Source organism: Trachemys scripta, chromosome 7 (assembly GCF_013100865.1).
Source record: "Trachemys scripta elegans isolate TJP31775 chromosome 7, CAS_Tse_1.0, whole genome shotgun sequence".
Lineage (NCBI taxonomy): Eukaryota > Metazoa > Chordata > Testudines > Emydidae > Trachemys > Trachemys scripta.
Window position 1 is genome coordinate 115,958,663 of NC_048304.1, and position 19,387 is coordinate 115,978,049.

At 39.7% G+C, this 19,387-nt stretch overlaps 1 protein-coding gene across 34 annotated transcripts in view; it reads right to left on the minus strand.

The window, feature by feature from the left end:
- Positions 1-216: 216 nt before the first annotated feature.
- TCF7L2 (transcription factor 7 like 2) overlaps positions 217-19,387 on the minus strand; it is a 201,945-nt gene continuing 182,774 nt past the window's right edge. For 3 of the 34 annotated variants that reach the window (XM_034775096.1, XM_034775092.1, XM_034775110.1), the window contains 7 exons: positions 18,668-18,808; positions 17,456-17,615; positions 16,565-16,684; positions 9,845-9,893; positions 9,239-9,289; positions 8,034-8,106; positions 217-2,255 (listed from right to left, as the gene is read on the minus strand). In XM_034775096.1, the coding sequence (XP_034630987.1) occupies positions 1,820-2,255; positions 8,034-8,106; positions 9,239-9,289; positions 9,845-9,893; positions 16,565-16,684; positions 17,456-17,615; positions 18,668-18,808 (1,030 nt within the window). In that variant the 3' untranslated portion in view covers positions 217-1,819. Of the gene's footprint in view, positions 2,256-6,527; positions 6,554-7,370; positions 7,445-8,033; positions 8,107-9,238; positions 9,290-9,844; positions 9,894-16,564; positions 16,685-17,455; positions 17,616-18,667; positions 18,809-19,387 lie in introns of those variants that run through there. The other 31 variants (XM_034775101.1, XM_034775098.1, XM_034775111.1 and 28 more) reach the window with 25 other exon arrangements.

Genomic DNA, 19,387 nt, shown 5'->3' on the forward strand with positions numbered 1-19,387 from the left:
CGTTTTAAACCTGCTTGACCACAATAAAATGCAATCAACACATAAATGAGCTGACAAGTCATTCTGTGCACATACTAAGTTGCTTTTATTAATCCAGAACTGCATGCTACAGATACTGTACAGCATGAACATTTATTCATTACAAAAATGGCTTCCAAACCATTAAAAATGAAAATCGGAATAAGAGCATAAAACGGAACAGTAACATCACAACTGTTAGGAAACATTCAAAGTATTCACAAAAAATGTTATAGTTAGCATCTTAATAAACCAGAGAAAAATCTGAGACAGTTTTACAATCGCTTCATGTCAACTACAATGGCACTGAATGAACAGATGAACAATTTTTCAGCTTTATACAGCGTTTTTTTTTTTTTTGCAACATCAACATGCCTAGGTTTTTTTTTGTTTGTTTTAAGTTTGCTACCTACCTGTATGTAAGTAAGTGTACATAAAAGTGGCAGTCTGATTTTCCTTTTATGAATAATCTAATATACAGAATTTGGCCCTTAAGGGTTTATACCTCTTCGTTTTAAATGCTTTCCGGACAATCTGCTACCAAACACGTCTGTTATAGGTGACATTAAAACTACATACATATCTACCTATGTAACATCACAGCAAAACATGATGAACAAAAAAATTACAGCATTTAAAAAAAAATAAAGTCGTTGGGAGAAAGTTAAGTCACTGAGAATTTTGGCACATAAAAGTTTTGCACACGGTCTACAGTTCTAATGTCGCAGGGGATTCAATTGCAGTTCTGAATGAGAGACACTTGGACGTTGCTATTTTTCAAACAGCGTTGCTAAAAAGTCCCTTGCTAATTTTTCAAGTCTTTTTGTATGTGTAATGGCTTTTAAAGCGATTTTTGTTTTTTCATTTATTTATTTTTACACTATTGATCCTTTAAAATGCATCTGCAAATGTCCATTTGGTGGCAACTGTGTGTCATACAGGAAAAAAAATCAAAACAAAACCCCCCACCTCCGAAAAAATATATATATACACATTTATATATAAACTTAAAAACCTTGTACAAATGAGTTGTTATATATAAGATGCTTACACTAAGGAAAAAAACTTTATACAATGTTTCAAGGAAAAAAAAGGGAAAAAACATATTTAAAAATGGACAACATACAGATACAACAAGCAATCTCTAAAGCAATAAATACTACTGGTCCAATAGCGTTGTGATACTTTTAATTGTTGAGTAGCATTCCCTCCCCCAAAAAGAACAACACCATGGAACAAGGTTTTTTAACACATTTTAACCCTTTTGTTTCTGTACATTTAAACAATAACAAGTAACATCACAATAAAAGTTGTTTCACACGAGGAAGAAAAAAAAAAAAGTAGCGGCACTGCATTCGTTGTGCCCTTAAAGGTTTAAAAACCAGATGTAAAATGATTGGTTCGCAAGCTCGTATTTAATACAAATAATAAAGAACCAACACCTTCTGCAAGGGCTGTTTCAAAATTGCTTCTTTTTTTCTTTTTTTAATTTTTAAAATCAGTCTTTAAAACTAAGCTATCGGAACTACATAACAGTTATGTATATATATATATTTTTTTAAACGCTACAAAGACTTTAAACAGCTGTTGATAAAAATTTTGGCAGAATCATGAGGCTTTTTCTCATCTACATATTTAAAAGGAGAAATTGAAATAACAATGGGTCAAATATTGACCAATGAACTCGATAAACGTCAACTAATGTAGCCATATGGCACAAATTAAAAAATAAAACAAAACAAAACAAAAAAAAAAAACCCCAACACAATTTTTAAAAAAGCAAGGGCTAAAGAGGCTAAAGCTATTCTAAAGACTTGGTTACAAGTGACAGCGGCTGGGGCTGCGACCCAGCCAAAGAATTACGGGAATGCAAGGAGGATGTCGAAGGTTGTGCTAACGATGAGGATGGTGCTGCTGACGGCTGTAAAGTGGCAGGCGGATGATCCAATGGCCCATTCTGACCATTAGTAGCAGACAGGGCGCTGGGCTTGCTAGCGGAGCTTTCGGTCAGGACTAAGGAGGACGGTGGCGGCATCATAGAGAGGTGTGCCAGCGGGTCGGGTTTCAATGTGAGCGAGAGAGGTTGTGTTTGTTCAGTCTGTGGTTTTGAGTCTCTTGTGGGGGAGGCTAGCATGTTGGGAGAAGAAGGAGGAGAGTCTAGTAAGCTTCCATCTGAAGAGGGTGGGCTGATGCAGCTGCCTTCACCTTGTATGTAGCGAACGCACTTTTTTTTTCTCCTAGAAACAGGGAGAGAGTTATCTGTGAATAAAGGGCAAAGACGCTAATGGAGAAAGGTATCTAAAGCAATGAGCCATCAATAAACTACCCTAAGCTCTGAACAGGTTTCACCCAGAGCCTGCACGGTGCTTAAAGTGTTGCTGGGTGTGTATAAGCTACGAAATCCTCTAAGGAATTGGACTTTCTGCTACCAGACTTGGAGACGATACAGATTCTCTCTCTGTTCTCCTGTTCAGGCTATTTATTAACAAGGTTCAGATTCAAGTTCTTCTAGCCCAATATACTACTCTATAAACTTGTTTTCCTAAAAAGGTCAATTCTCCCTACAAAAATTTAATCCTGATCAACTAAAAACTTTAGAGAGCTAATAATTTATCCACGTAGGCCTGTATCAAACTTTAAAAAGCTGATTGTATGTAGCGCCATGCACCCGAAGGCTGCTTTTAAGCGACTGATTTAAAGGCTTTGAGATACACCACCTTTCCGAGGCAGCAGTAGCTGCGGACTACCGCTCATGCGTTTGTTTCTGTTAAAAACCACACCAAATCCAGAGTCAGACAGAAAGGAAATGTAATAGGAAGAACAAAAGGAAGGGAAATAAAAACAAAACAATAATAAAAAAAAAAACCAACAGAAGAAGAACAAGATAAACAGAAAATGATTCAAAATAACAAGAATAACTGGTTGTATGGCCTGCAGGTTGTGGCTTAAAATTATTTTTTTGTTTTGTTTGTTTTGCCGGGAAGGAGTAGATATTCTGGGTTGTTTTTATGTTTTTTGGGGAATATTCCTTTGAGAGGCCATTCATGTAAATTCAAAGCAGGATTCAATCTCAGTAAGTGAACAGCACAACAACAGGTAAAAAGATGAGGAGCAACATAGAACTCAGTTCACACCAGGAATTATGGGAGTCTCACAAGAAATGCTGACCGAAAAAAACCACCAAGCCAACAAAAATAATTTCTCCTTTTTTCTCCCCCCCCCCCACCCCTCACCACCCATTTTGGAGCCACAAACAAAAGAGGACAGTTTCAGAATGCTTCTCTTGCCAGATATACACAGGACAAAAAAGGATTAGGCACACCACTAAAGCATCTCTACAGACCGAAATTTAGTGGCCAAAGTGACTCTGAAAGTCAAGCCACACAAACAAACAGAGTTTTTCTACGGAAAGTGCTAAAACCGGTATCACACCAAGTTCATCAAACTCTCAGATAAAGTCAGCTGAGCTTTACAAAAAAGAAAAGAAATGAAAGACTGCATTTCAAACTAATTCCACTGGATACGCCAGAACAGTTAAGCGACTCGGCAATGAATGGCAAAAGGAGGTGAACAGAACTAAGGGTTTGTTTCCCAACTTATCATGCATGGAATCTCAATGTCAGTGGGTAAATTCTCCCCCAGATCTAAGCAAGTCCATTCAAGTAAATGGATTTGCACTCTCTTGTATCAACAGTGGATCTGGCCCAATGGGTATTTTGTTGTGTCAATCCAGGTGGGAAAAATAAGCTATCTCCCCTGATTTCTCTTTGGTGCTAATCTTTTTTTTACTAAGAGCTGTATCTGATCTTCTGGGTCATGGAAAAAGATAGCGTCTGGTACTGTACCCCACCTCACATCTGCTTCAAAGAGGGGGTTGGCAGATTTCTATGTCATAACACTCCCTTCCCAGAGTCAGACAGACAACAGACTGAGGTTCTGCTCAAAGTTCCACACAGAAAGGTAAATGGTTAGGGCTATGAGAGTTTTAACCACGTTAGCCTGCAGATCAATACATGCTAAAAAAGACATTCATGCACTTAAAAATGTAAAAGAAAGACACACATAAAAAGGGGTGGGGGGCGGGAAGAGAGAGAGAAAAAGAACAAGAGAAGAAAGAAAAAGTGAAGATGTCAGGCAGCAAACCATGCTTTATTAGGGCAAAGTTAAAAGATGGAAAGAGCAATTTGGTGGGCTCAAAACAGAACCATGCTAAATTCCTCTATCAAATAACATTGGAAACCTGTGGTGTTAAGAGTAACTGCATTAACTGGTATGGATTAGTTCTAACATTTCCCCCCCCCCCCCCCCCCCCCCCGCGCAAAATACCCCTCCTAGTTCCACATTACTCGGTTTCTAAATTGAAATTGTACAATGCTATCGTATCCACAATTCAAACCCAGGCTTTTTTGTACCGCAGCTGGACATTGGGCATGATGCCACATTTTGGAGGATTCAAATTCTGCTCGCCTTACTCATATCAGCTCTTATGAGGTGCTGGCGTTGCTTATTAGCAAACCATTGCTGACTTGGGTCCAATACTCTCATATTCTGTCTGATCAACTCTGGGCTTTTTTTTAATACTAGCTTGACTTTTTGGCCTATGGTTGAGAGTAAGAGCCAGAGCATCTCATGGCAAAGCAGAATGTGGTCAGGGCACCACAGATGTGAAAGGTCTTCTTGGCTTAGATGTTAATACCCTTTCTAAAGTCAAATTCTGCCCCAGAATAATTAAACCAAATGCCTTTCATTTTCAGTATTTTAAGCATTATGTTTCTCCCTACTTCTATTAAATGTTCAATTCTTACTATTAAAGTGAAAGCTGCTAGTCTACAAACCCATTTACAAAACTCTTCCTGTTTAAAGGGAGACCTTGCTCTAACGTCAGCTTCCCCTGGTATATTATGTGTGGCTTCAATTAGTTTTTCCATGTTGAACTGGCTCTTTGGGCCACAACCGTGTATTTTTTGTGTATATTTGTGTAGCACATAACACCCAATAACTAATTACAAACAAAAGATAAAGTGCCAAATTCACCACAGATGTAAATGGGCACAACTTTACTCAAGGGAGTAATTGTGGCTTCAGGGAAAGAACACGGAGCTTGGTCTTGAGTTCTAATCCCTTCTCTGATGTAAACTCGTAGTGTTTCCTTTGTTTCCCTGTCTATAAATTGGGGATAATATCACTATTTACCATCTCACGAGTATATTGTGAGGAATAGAGTACATGCAATGTTTTGAAAATGTTAAGAGCTATATAAATATTGTTATTGGGAGTCAACATAGCGTGCTCTTTTATACGTGAAGTGAAATTGGCCCCAAAACAGCATCTTGAAAACTAATAACATTGCTGTTACCAGAAATGAAAGGATGGATTGCCATGGATAATGACAAGGGTTTGCTGGGTTCCACCTAATACGACTAAAGATATCTCAGTTTCTGCCCCATTATCAAACTGCATATCTTATAGCCTCTCGCTCAAAGATCCACTACAGAAAACTAACACTCTATAAACAAGAAGCTACAATGGTTAGCCCCAGAACAAGAAATGCAGTGACCTATATTCTGCCTAATGAGAAAATGCCACAATACATGCAAAATAAAAGAGAGTCAATAAACATAAAGCTATGAGCTATGTCATTAAAAGATGTTGTCCCAGTCAATGCTTATAATAAAGGTTGACCTGCAGCAAATATTTTTGAATAAAACTGAAATAATCTAAGGCAAAAAACTAAGACAAGAAAGGACTTATTTCTCATCATACACAACTAATGCACTGCCAAACTGACAATCCTATAGCTCAAATGAAAAGCCCCTTTAATGATAAAATGCAGCTTTAATAGTATGATGTTGACATAAGTGGACAGAGAATGATAAATGACACAAACATGATGTAGAGCTAGTTCTTATAATCACTCAGCATACAAAGTTTGACACATATCAAATACATTATCTATAGACTACATAAGTATCTATTGACACTGTATACTAAATTAATCACGGTAGAAGTTTAATTAAACACATTATAAGTGTCTTTAGCTACATCAGATTCAAGTCTTCTACTTCTTCACAGTGTAAGTGGTTATCCAACGCCTCTAGATTGGATTCCCTCCCCCTTTTTAAAGCATTTTAAATTGCTATTTTCAAAAGGTATTGAACGTATGTATTGACATTGACATTTAACATGATTGTCTTTGCACTTGACACTCAACTCACAGTACTGAGCATGCTTCTAATGGAACTTATAATTCACCAAATGGGGAAGAATGTAATCTTTTAAAGACATTTTATGAGCCTTCGCTTAGCTTAATGGTTAGACACACAGTACATTGTCAATCCATGTTTGTGCTTGGCATCGAGGAAAACAAAAGGAGTGTGTGCATGCACATAATATATGAACATCTAGTCTATCTTCTAAATGAGATGAAGCACATGGCAAGGGCATGAATAAGCGGGAATGGTGAGAGAGGTAGCACTACATACAGAGTGTGGTTTTGGTTGAAATACCTACCATCATAATATTCCATATTCAAAGACTGCTTGTATCAGAACAAAGAAACAACAAATTTAACCAAATGCGGTCATTACGGAAAGGGAATTGAGAAATAGAAGTAGTTGGTATCCCTCCACCAAGAAACAAGTACCTTCTGAGTTATCCATGGAACTACAGATTTGGTATAACCCTGCAGTAGAACATGGACTGCCGAAATTTGGGTTGCTAGGTGCCTTTTACTTCCTGAAAACTGTCCTACCAAAGCTGCAATTAGTTTTCTCTAGAGCTCATGTGTTTACAGCTCACTTTGCTGGGTTACACTTTCAAGAATTTCAGAAAAATGGTGTTAGAAAATATAGATATGTTACAGAAATATTTTCAGGATCGATATATACATTTTTAAATTTTGCAAATAGCTAACAGCATGAGTACAATATAAGCTGTAAACACTGGCTTGTATTTACATATAATTGTGATGAAAACATCAGTGCTGCAGATCACAGAATCTTTGAACCCTTTGGAGACAGTGGACACACACACATACAAATGCAGCGTAAATGTCCACCTAAGCATTCATTTTGCTGACCGTCTGGACAGTGCCAGTCTTATGTACCTCAGGGTTTGCTTGTTCCCAGTTCTACCACCAGGGAAAGGTTATTGGTAAAGAAAGAGAAGAAAGGGTATTAAATTAGCAAGAGAATTTAGCAATTAAATTTTGAGAATCAAAGATTATTAGCATTTGATGCTGTGGGAGAGAAAAGGTGGGAGGGGTGGGGAAAAGGTTAATAAAAATAAATCACACAAATGCACTGAGAGGACAGAATGCTTTTATTTCCCCAAAGGCCTAATTGGGTAGTATACCTGCATGGTTTGCACCATAAACTCTGTCGGTCAAGCCCGAACAATGCCCGACACTTCTTTGGAGTATTTGCATCTGTTAGCATAAGGTAAACACAAAAAATACAAACACAATGGTGGATAGAGCTCATTTGGACGTGACATCTTAGCTACAGCTACGTTTCTCTTTAATCATGGCAGTTTTATTTGGTAATCTCCCCTCATACCAAGGGTATGACAGAAAGAGGGCTTCCACAACGAGCCAAAGCAAACAAACAAAAAAACCCTAAAATGGTTACACTGTTGTGCATTTGCTTCACTTAGCCCACTGTCTGTAACACGTTCAATGTTTGCATTATCAAAGGGCCTTGGATATGTTCAGAGTATGCAACATTCCTTGAGAGACGGTTGGGAGGGCGGGATTGTGTTTGCAGTCACGGATCAGATACGCTGAGGCTGATGCTGTTTTACAGTGGGTTTTTGGTTAGCAGCAGCAAGGAAAGAGGGAGGGAAAAAAAAGGCAAAACCCTTTCAGAGAGACGATAATTCACGGCAGCGTCCCACTTCCTTGTGTCTTCTAGATCACAACACAGAGCTACAAAGCAACAAGGCAGGAAAAAAGGGGGAAAGTACCAAATAAACCAGCTGCAAACCAGCCATAGCGAGTCTGGGAAAACTATACACACCTGCAGGGGCCGCACCAGTTATTCTGTTGATCAAGGCCAAAGCGCGCTCGGCATTTCTTAGGAGCGCTCAGGTCTGAATGAGTTCAAGAAAGAAGCGAGCAGAAAAAGGAGAGAGAGAGAAAAGGGGAAAAAAAAGAGAAAGAGAAAAATAAAAAAAAATAAAAATAAAAAAGGGAATAAAAATCAATGACCTCATTATTAATCGCAAAATATCGACGTTCGATTTAAAAGTTAAAAAAATCGTGATAATCACATTCTTATTCAACTCTTGAAATTAGCTGTTGCAATTAAAGCTGCAGTATCCCTTTGTAAAGGACTGTCTCTTCTCATTTAAATAACGTAGGGAAGTGACTGCGGTTTGTTTAAAATGATGTTTTTTGGCATATTTTCTTCTCTTTTTGGGGGGACAGGGGAAGGAAGAAAAAAGAAGCTAAGTATGGAGGTTAGCTCTTGAACATGCTTTTTTCTTCAACTCAGACAAACACACAAAAAAAGAGAAAAGGAAAAAATGGATCTATTGGGATAATGCAGCTTTTAGAATAACATTCATTTTTTTAATTTTAGTTTTTTAATAATTTTTTCCAAAAAAAAGAAAAGAAGAAAAAAAAAAAAAAAAGAATGGATAAGAAGAAGCAGACTGCAGAATGGGCATGTTAGCATCAGCCAGAAAATAAATGTAAAGCGTGGGGAAATGCGCCGAGTTAGTCAAGCTAGTGAATTGTGATGGATAGTCTTGAACAGAAAGGCAAAATAAATAAATAACCAAACAAACCAAAACCAAACGAAATTAAAAAAACAAAAATAAAAAAAAAAACATACTGCGTAGGCATGCTGATGTGAGAAGACTTAGTGGGAGCCGTGAAAAATGCCATTAGATTAAGGAGGTTCATTACTGATTTCCTTCTATTCTTTATCAGTCTCTTTAAAGAAATACTGCATATTCAATTTGCACAGTTAGTACAACTCTGAGTTATTTTTTACTGTATTATTATTGAATAGCAATGTAACAAAAAAAAATAAACGAACAAAAACAAAATTAAAAAAATACTACCAAACATATTATATAGATATATACTGTAAAAACGTGTGGATTTTTTTCCCCATTTAATGTCATAAGTGTTTAATGTTAAAATCTATAATGGCAGGAAAAAAAATTAAAAAGCAGTTTATAAACTATTCAAAATGACTCAAAATGACATTAGCACCTGTAATCGGAGGAAGTGAAAGGCAAGGATTTAGGAAACATTCGCTGTGTTCTGAAAAAAAAGAACAAATTATACAAAGGCTTCAAAAAAATTTAATCAGGGCTTCTGCAAAATTGTCTATGAGATTGCCTATGCAGTATTTCTAATTGCCTACAGAGAATGGCAAACCTCCTTAATTTAAAATGGGCGCGATTTACCACTGTAAGGCATGCATCAGAACACACAGGTACAGCCCAAATTAATACCAAACACACACGCACACGCACACGCACACACACGCACAAAATAAGCGCACAATTTTATAACAATGGCATAGGCATTACAACTCTGCTTCTGAAGTTAATGGCTTTGTAATTATTAAGAACAAAGTCAACTAATTTCACAAAATGCTTTACATGCAGTGATTTGGTTACTAGTTTTAGAAGGGCAGTAATAGGCAATTAATTAAAATGCATTAAACAAAAATAAAAGGCTGACTACAATAGGGATTAGATGCCAAAGAGGCCAGGAGAAGTCCATTCCTCCCACCCTCCCCAAAACCTAGGAACAGAAGGTTGGATACTCCACTGTTCCACTAAGCAAGGTATATTGACTTATTTTACTTACCATTGGTCTCTCCTGGCTGCTTGTCCCTTTTCCTCTTCTTCTTCTTTCCCTGCATGCAACATACACAAATAGAAAGGATTTGTAAGAACCCTTTTTGTAAGACAAGGCAGAGCGACACCAGGGAGAACTGTCCTGAAAGCTCACCCAACAGGGCTATGAATCACTGCACGGCAGACCGAGCGAAGGAGCGCACTTGTGGCTCTTGCTCATCTCAGGGAAGCTAGGGAAATGACAGAGCCAAGTGTCCAGGTCTGCCTGCTTACCTTGTTCTTAGCCCTTTATTCTAGTTGTAAAGCAGCTTCACCAGAGCCTGAAGTGTGAAGGCAGCGTCCACAAAGCACTGTAAGTGGCCGAGCGAGGGAATGAGGGCTAAAAGGGGCAACTTATTATGTCAGCACGAGTTAATAAATCTGACACCTCACTTCCCTCTCCCAGACATCCCCGATGCCTGGTATGGACCAAAACCTTGTAGAGTGGTATTGTCAAGGTGCTCACTGGCACATGTCCATGTTGAGAACAATGGAGAGAGAGAACACTCAGACTTGGACACTGAGGGCTCCTCTATTGCAAAAAGTGACTATTAAAATAGACAAGGAAGCCTTATTGACATGGAAAAGCTAACTTGCAGGAGTGCTGGTTTAGGAATTGACAGAAAACCCCAGCAACAGTAGTCGAGGGGAAAATAAAATCAAACATATGCTTTATCTAAGACATTCTACAGATTCTGCCCCATGAAAAAACCAAGGAACTGTAGGCTTTTACTAACCGTAGGTCCTTTCCCAAACAGTACTTTCCAATAAGTAACTTGCCGTGTGCTGTCAAAATCCAAGAGGATGAGGTGGGTGGTGTTTGGGGTTTTTTGCTCTTCTTATACTCACCTCAAACAGCATGGGACAGGCCATGACCACAAGGCTACTGTGACTCTTGCGGAAACCTAATTACTATTTTGACAAGGGGAGGGTTGTAAAGGCTGACTATGGTCCAGAAGAAGAAAAAGGATCCCTTCTCTAGTAAGTAACCTTTCCTTCCCTATGTATCCCTCAGCACTGAGCCATACAGCTTGAAGAGCAATACAAAGACTTTGAAGATTCTCAAGGCTGGAGCAAGGGGAATAGTATTCTTTCATTTTCATAGGTCTCTGGATACCCAAGCAATGATTTCTAGGTCAGCAAAGTTGTCTAGAAGCAGCACAGTGATCTCTGCCTTTGGAAGAAGTGGGAGTAAGAGGAGTTGGTGAAAAGGCACAAGGGAATCACTAAGGCCAGAAGTCTCTTGTGGCCAAGAGGAAACAAGCTTTATGTTCTCAAAGTAGGAACCTTGCAGTGCTTCTGAAGGCCTGGCTACATCTAAGGGGAGGACAGAAAGTTCTCCTAGACATGGGATGGCTTCTCTTCAGTAACTTGGTCTGGTGCCCATCTAAGTGGTTAATTTTGGGCTTTAGCTCAGCATCTCCTCTAAGATGTTTATGCTCTACTTGTAAGAAGCAAAAATGTGAATTTTCTTTTGAAGCTGGAGTTTAAAATCCTGTAGGGCTCCTGGCAAAGGGCCTCCGAACTTGTCTTTCCTTGCCTGGTCTGATAGTAAACTGCCACTCTGCTCTCTTGGATGTGACAAGTACAGTCTTGTTCGGGAGAACCTTTTGCTGATAGAAGGAAGGCTATATAGGAGGCAGTTTTAATGGATATGCTTTTAATTTTGTGGCCAAGTAACTGCTATTGGGGAATTATCTCAGTCACATCTCAGGTGATTTTCAGAGGGGGGTTGCTATCGTTGGCTATACTTTGGTATAGTTTAGGTAAAACTGCAGGGGCCATCTCTTTAACAGAGGACTGCTGGTACCATTCCAGTCACTACACCTAAAGACTTTGGGAACAGAGAGGCGATACCTTTCTAAGCAGTCCGGAGGCAATACATCACATGCAAAAACAGGGCTCAAACTCAACTTTCATTTACACGGATGTAAATTCAGAGTAACTTCACTCAGGCCTGGTCCACACTAACCCCCCACTTCGGACTAAGGTACGCAAATTCAGCTACGTTAATAACGTAGCTGAATTCGAAGTACCTTAGTCCGAACTTACCGCGGGTCCAGAAGCAGCAGGGAGGCTCCCCCGTTGATGCTGCGTACTCCTCTCGCCGAGCTGGAGTACCGGCGTCGACGGCGAGCACTTCCGGGATCGATCCAGGATCGATTTATCGCGTATAGACCAGACGCGAAAAATCGATCCCAGAACATCGATTGCCTGCCGCCGGACCCGGAGGTAAGTGTAGACGTACCCTCAGTGGAGTAGCTCCAGATTTACAACATTGTAACTGAAATCAGACTACTGACCCAGGCCTGTACATCTGCGATTCTTATCTCAAGAGGAACTTGGATAGGTTAACAGACTGAAAAGGCCCCCAGAGGAGATTTATTTAATTTTTGCAGTATGTTTCAGAGAGAATTCAAGGGTTTTTTTCCCAATTTGAGAAATCAGAGCACTATCAGACAAGGGCCAGCCGGGACACAGACATGAGTCTGCTCCAGCACCTTCTTTGCTGGTAAACACACTAAAAAGAGGGAGTGAATTCTGAGCCACCTGACCTCATACTAACTGTACCAAGCCTTCAAGCCAGGTATCCAAGAGCTATAATTAAAAATGGCTGATGAGTATGTTTTTGCCAAGGATATTTTTGGTCCCTTACCAACATGAGCTTGGGAAACTCTGTTCCACCCTAATAAACTCTGGAGAAAGATGCCAACAGAGTCCCTTCGCAGTCTCTTAAAGGAAGAGGGAAAATCATTTAATTCCAAATTTCTGCACCATGAGAAGATATTTGATTATACATTTAAATCACAAAGATGGCAGCTCTTAAGGTGCCTCACAGCGACACATTTCTCTTCTTTGCCTCGTTACTCTACTCAAATGGAGATGGCAAGGTCCAAGGATTTTTCCATCCCTACACTACGCAAATGCTCTGGATACAAGAGATCTAGATCTGGATATAAAACACGTGCTGTCTATTTTGGTGGGTTCTCATTCTCTCTCCAGAACTAAGTCCACCTGCCTAATGGACCTTCTTATACTGATTCTCCTGTTAATAGCAAAGGTAATGTTGCTGAACCCAGTCAGCATGCAAAGGAGTAGCATAGGAACTCGCTTTCAAAGGTAGCATAAATTCGCACCACTTCCCACAAGAGTTTTGTGATAAATCCCACCCCTTTGTTGGAAGTTTACCCATAAGAGCCCCCGTTTACCAAGTTACTCTAGATCAGCACCTCTAGCTTTGATGGTTCAAAATCCACTTACAAACAGGCTTTGTCCGACAAGGATCTGCAGAAACTTCCCCCACATCCTTTCCGGGTGCCGAAGAAACGAAGGAGTTCTGCTAACACTGAATCCCACGTACCTGAGGTAAAGTATCTCCATAGATTCTATTGAGGCCTACAGGCGGTACGGTTTCTCATATCAGTTTGTGGAAGACTGAATGTGCCTTCTGACACTGATGAGACACTGACAAGGCATTCCCCAAATCCGCCTGAATTGAAGAGGAGGCTGAAATCTGCAGTTGCTAGAATGTGCTGCTTGCATCTCTGAAGAGACAGGCTATGTGTATCTAAGCTTCAATGCTTGATGTGAAATTGCTGACGATGGGGTACAATTTAACAAGCTTTAGCACCCCCATCATGCCTCTCTTCTAGATCTCTGGAAGGCCTGTTGTCCAAAGAAAGCCTGAGGGGGGAGGAAAACTCCAAGAACTCTGAATGGAGTGAAGGAGAGAGAGCGAGAGAGAGAAAAAAAACCCAAACCCTGTAGATGATGTGTCTGTGTGATGCAAGGCTATTGAGCTCTCCTACTGAAGCAAGGTTCCCCCTGAAGGTCAGAGGGGGACACAGCATCAAGCCGCTGGGAAAGCATCAGCTTTCTCATCCTGTCCTTTTTAGCTTGAGAAGAAAGGGTTTCTCAGTGCTCACATGCTGAGGACAAATGTAAAGGTCCTAAACATTTAAGACACTGTACATGCCCATCTGTCAGCGACAGTCACTAAAGCAGAATGAACGTTCCTTGAAACCTCTTTTAAGCATACGGCAGGTCCTACCTCTACTCCTTATTGAACTCCCAAGAGGAAATCAGACTGCACAGTACCAAGAACTACTCAGCCCTATGGTCTGATGGTCTCAGTCCAGTCCTTACCAAAGAGAATGCGTTTTTGGTGGAGGAGCTGGAATGAACTACCTCTGGATCCTAAGAAAACACCTCTCCTCTCCTGCCCCTCTAAAGAGCATGCACAAGTATTGTTTTATGTCCAGGGAGCATGGAAAGATAAGGAAGAAAGGAGAGGAAGAACTGGAGAATAAAGGTGATTGCGAGGGAGGAGATGAGAGGATTTTGATGCCACAGATGGCAGATATAGTTATTTAAATGGTAATATAACATTATTCCAGCACAGAGATATTTGGCATTCTATAGCAACAACTGCTACCTTATACTGTGTTGCAGACGGTGAACTGTCTATCCTGTTCTGTACACACCTGAGTGCACCTGCACATACAGGTATATGTAGCTATACACAAAGTGTGCAGTTTAAATGACTCATGGCAGAGCAATGTTTCTGGCTATCCTAGGAACCGATTAGACACAAAGGAGACAGCAGCAAAAACAAGCAAACAAAAGTTTACTAAATGCAATTGACATCAGTTTTACAGGCTTGGCCCCCAACTCTTCAGTGAGTTCTGCAAGGAAATACACCACTGAAGGCAATGTGACTCCACCAGAGTCATATTCCGGGATCATGGCCTTGGATGTTTTCAAAAATCATAACTACATTATTGGGTAAGGAGATTTTAAAGCTTCTTCCAAGCCACGTGGTTGTGACAGCTACAAATTTTGGGAGGAGGGACTATCTTTTATACACACAGATCTGAAAAAGAACTCTGTGTGTCTCAAAAGCTTGTCTCTCTCACCAACAGAAGTTGGTTCAATAAAAGATATTACCTCCCCGGCTTTGTCTCTCTAATATCCGGGGACTAACACGGCTACAATTATACTGCATACAAGAATTTTTGGGCTCAGTCCTGTAAACACTACCACCAGATGTAGAGGAAAGCATGACACTCAATAGTAAGTAAGTGTTTGCAGGATTGGGCCTTAAGTTTGAAAGAGGAGATTTATGCATATATGGTGGACATATCAATCATTAGGGAGAACGGGGATTGTACTATCACAAAGCGCATTACCAAATGAGCCTTTGGTAATCCTCCTGGGGCTTCCCAGTGGAAATAGCCACACAAAAGAAAATGAGGAATTAATCTCTCATCTGCTCGTAGATGCTAGACTACTGATAGCCTTTCACTGGGAAAGGAAAAAAGTAGTCGAACTGCGGAGGAATGGTTCAAAAGAAAAATATGGGATGTGCTTGCTACAGACCACTTCTGTATCCATCAAACTACCTAGAGAAATGTGGTTACCATTTATTTGATACTCAAAGTACATTCGCCTGCAAAAATACCAGCACACCTGTCAAATTTTATTATTATTAACATGTGATCGACATGCCTGGTCTGTTAAATATATTGTAATCAGAGATTTCAGTCCATTTAATCAGATCACTAGAAATGACATCATAGGTGTTGTAAAAATGCTCATTCTGTACTATGGTAAAACCATGTTAAAACAGAGAGATCTGGTAACCATATTCCTGTGTAACATCTCTTTAAACAAAAAATCATTGCTATAATGATTATCGTTTTGATTCTGATATTTACATGCAAGGATTTCTAAATCTGTTAATACTTCCCAAATATAGGAAGAAGGGGCATTACTACATTCTTGTGTTCGGAGGTTTTAAAGCTTCTACCAAGCCCCAGGATTATAAAGCTACCAATCTGTTAAGAATTTATGGACTCAATTCAGTAAACACTTACACCAGACATAGTGCTTAATTCTCATGGAGGAGAGCACTACACTCAATAGTACAAGTGTTTGCAGGACTGGGGACTAAGTTGGGAACCAGACAGCTAACAACAAGTAGCATATGCTGTGAACAGACTTTCTCAAATGGGAAAATAAATAAAAATCAACCTGAATACATCCCACCAGTTGGTTGCAAATTGCAGTCTCAAGATATTTGTGTAAAAAGACCAAACAATAGAAGCATATTAAAACATGGCCACAGTAAGGCATAACATATGTGAAATACACAACAGTAGAGCGTGGAATAATTTATGTTAGCCCCACTTGAGAGCAAGACTTTCAAACACGTCACGCGTTGCCAGTCCTTCTCTGAAGCTAGGATAAGTCTTTCTTCCACTTTCCACTATACTCTCACACAGGTAAGCACAAGACACTAATGATTCATTTTTGGTGGGGACGAAGGGGAGGCATCGTGGGGAGAATTTTTTTTTAATGAACACATGCCTAATAGCATCTTCCAGAGGTTGGCATACTGAAGGCAGACACCCTGCAAGATGTCTTCACAGAGCTCTAGTCACATGCCTCAATTCTAACCTTTTACGTCCTTTGCTATCCCAGCGAGGGAGCCTCTTCCAAGCAGAGGGCTGTCAATTGTACCCAATTGTTTTGGCAATGCGGGTGGAGCATCCGCTGTTGTTTCCGGATTGGGGTCCTGAGACGCCCTTTCAAAGTAGTGCTTGTGCGGGGTGTGTGGACGCAGTTCAGCAGGTTAAAGAAAAACAATACATTTCTACAAACTCTACTACTGAAAAAAATATCCACCTACATAGCCACCTACATAGTTATCCCGTGCGGACCAGCCTGGGTAAAGCTGCATATGGAGCTGTCGTTCCTTTCTCGCTAGCTCATAGTATTTAGCTTGTTCTTCTCTGGATAATGCGTGCCACTGAGGTTGGGGAAGAGAAAAGAGAATCAAAGGCACAACTTTTTAAAATACAGCACATCAATAACAGTGTGTGTGTGTGTGTGTGTGTGTTCCATTTTCATAAAAACACCAGATAAAAATAGATAATCTGGCACACAGCCAGTTAATATTTTATTTACGACTCTGGTTTACCCAGCTGAGACTGAATTCATCATTTATATTCATTCAGTCCTTTTGTTTTTCTGAAGATGGGCCAAAACCACAATCATTTGTTAATGGGACCAAGATCTGAACCACCTCTGGTTTTGGAAAAGCATCCCCTCCTCATTATACCCATACTCATTCCCATATTCCTTTTTCTCCCCAGTCTGTGAGGGTGCTAGTCCTTGTGTTCATATTCTTTACAGCCACCCCTCCGCCATTACCCTCCAAAACCACAGTGAGCCATTTCTAGGGCCAAAATAACATGAAATCTGGGATTTCAAGTCCGTAGACCACGGAAAGAGCAGAAAAAGAATAGATCTCATTATTATTTCAGTCCCACAAGTGGCGCCACATAGCAAAATATGCTCATGAAAACAAAACACAAATACAAGCAGGAAGATATTTTGGTTTATTTTGATTTCTGTTGAAATAGACGTTTCAACCATATACACTTGTCAAAATAATCTAGCAAAACATACCCGGGCTAAGGACAACACACTCTCTCTATCTTTGCAATAGATTTTTTTTTCCTGAAGACTTTCAGCACATGGTTTTCTCTCTCTCATTTTGGTGACATTAGTTACCTACCCTTCGACCAAGGATTTGATTGATGGCTGCACTCTCTTTCAATGTGCACTCTGCTACCACTTTTGCTCTCATTTCCTTCATATACAACATGAACGCATTAAGAGGTTTCTTTATGTGTGGCTTCTTTTTCTCTTCTTCTTTTTTGGAGTCCTGATGTTTTCTGGATGATGAAGACAAAACACACAAAGAATCGCATAGTGAGAACTCTCGCACGTTCATCATACTCATTGCCCCCAATCTCTATACATAAACCCTATTAAACACAGCTCTACAGCAAAACTACCTTCTTTTTATATTGAAACTTTTGCAACTGGCCACTGAAAACTAAAGGTTTCAGGGTTCTTTAGAGTCAGCTGGCTGCTACATGAGAACCATTTCCACAGTCTTACAAGAAACCCATGTGGTGTATAGGTAACCTAGCCAGATATATTTTTATCCCTTTAGAAAACAGAAGTAAGGAAAATAGGCCCAGATCCTCACGCTGGAATCAATGGGAATTAGGAGACTAAATACCTTCGAGGATCTGGGCCACTGTGCCTAGCAAAATGGGACCACAGTCCATGACTGGGTTTGTTAGGTACTAACACAATGCAAACAATAATAAAACACACTCCCGTGCCCCCAAATATCACCTATATGATTAAATGGGGAAAAAATACTCAGTCCAGAGTAGGGAGTATCAGGCATGTTTTGAGTACAAGGCAGGAAAAACAAGATTCTCCTTAATTCTAATCCCAGAGCTAACACCAATTCCCTCTGTGGCTTTTGGCAAGTCACTTATGCCTCCCCCCCCTTTTTTTCTTTTCTTCAAAAGTAGCCTCTAATTTTGGGTACCTTCATCTCTGGGTGCTCAGTTGGATGCACTTATGTATCTCAAGCTGGGCATTTAAAAGAGAAGCAGACAAAATTATTGGACCCTATAACTATTGGACATCTTAACTAACATACTCCATTTTTCCCAACTATGCAATATTAATAGCTACTCACCTACTTCTCAGGAGTGTTAAAAGGAATTAAGTTATTATTATTATTTTGATACACAAGGCCAATAAAATTATGGTCAATTACGTTTAGAAAAACCAATCAAACCTGTTCACATATATTTTACAATAAAATCACGGCAAAGTACAGCCCGAATTTTAAAAACTGCATGTGATATCCCCCCTTTCAATTAGATTGTTCTAAAAATAAAACTATGAATGTAAAACTTACGAGCTGTGGAGTGAGCCAACATCGCTCTGGGAAGATTCCTGTTTGACTGTTGGTGTGACTATGGCCGGATGAGGGATTCCAGTCGTATGTAAACTATGATGTGGCGGGACCATATGTGGAGGAAACCTAGAGGAGAGAAAGCTGTGTAAATCGTCAGAATAAAAATGAATGAATGGGGAGGGATGTGTACACACATAAAAAAAAAGGCACATAACAAGCACATGACAGCTAGACAAAGCATATGAAAGCAGCAGCATTAATTAGTGATAAATTAAACATAATGATTCTTCTAATGTCATTAAAACCAATCTTCCCCTTCATTATCATTACTGACATGAGACATTATGATTTTTAATGTCTTTAACAAAAGGCAAGTTCAACTGACGAACTTGGATAGAAAAGTGGAATTTCAGCTACTTGCAGGGAAAGCAGCAGTCCATTACTTTATTGTAAAATTACCAGTGGCAACTCGTGAACCAATTTTTATAGTTCTAATCCGGTTGAGAATTAAGGACGACATCTTTTGTTGCATATTGACAGCAAAATAAAATATTAATGCTGCCACAATTTATATGCATTTTTGACAATCCTTGTACATGTCTCATTAGCCACATTTTAGGGATGGAGCAAAATCATATATTTATTTGTGTCTGGTTAACCTCTGTGATATACTGCTTTACCAGAGGGTGGGAAGATCAGGGAACGAAGTGAATTTTGAAC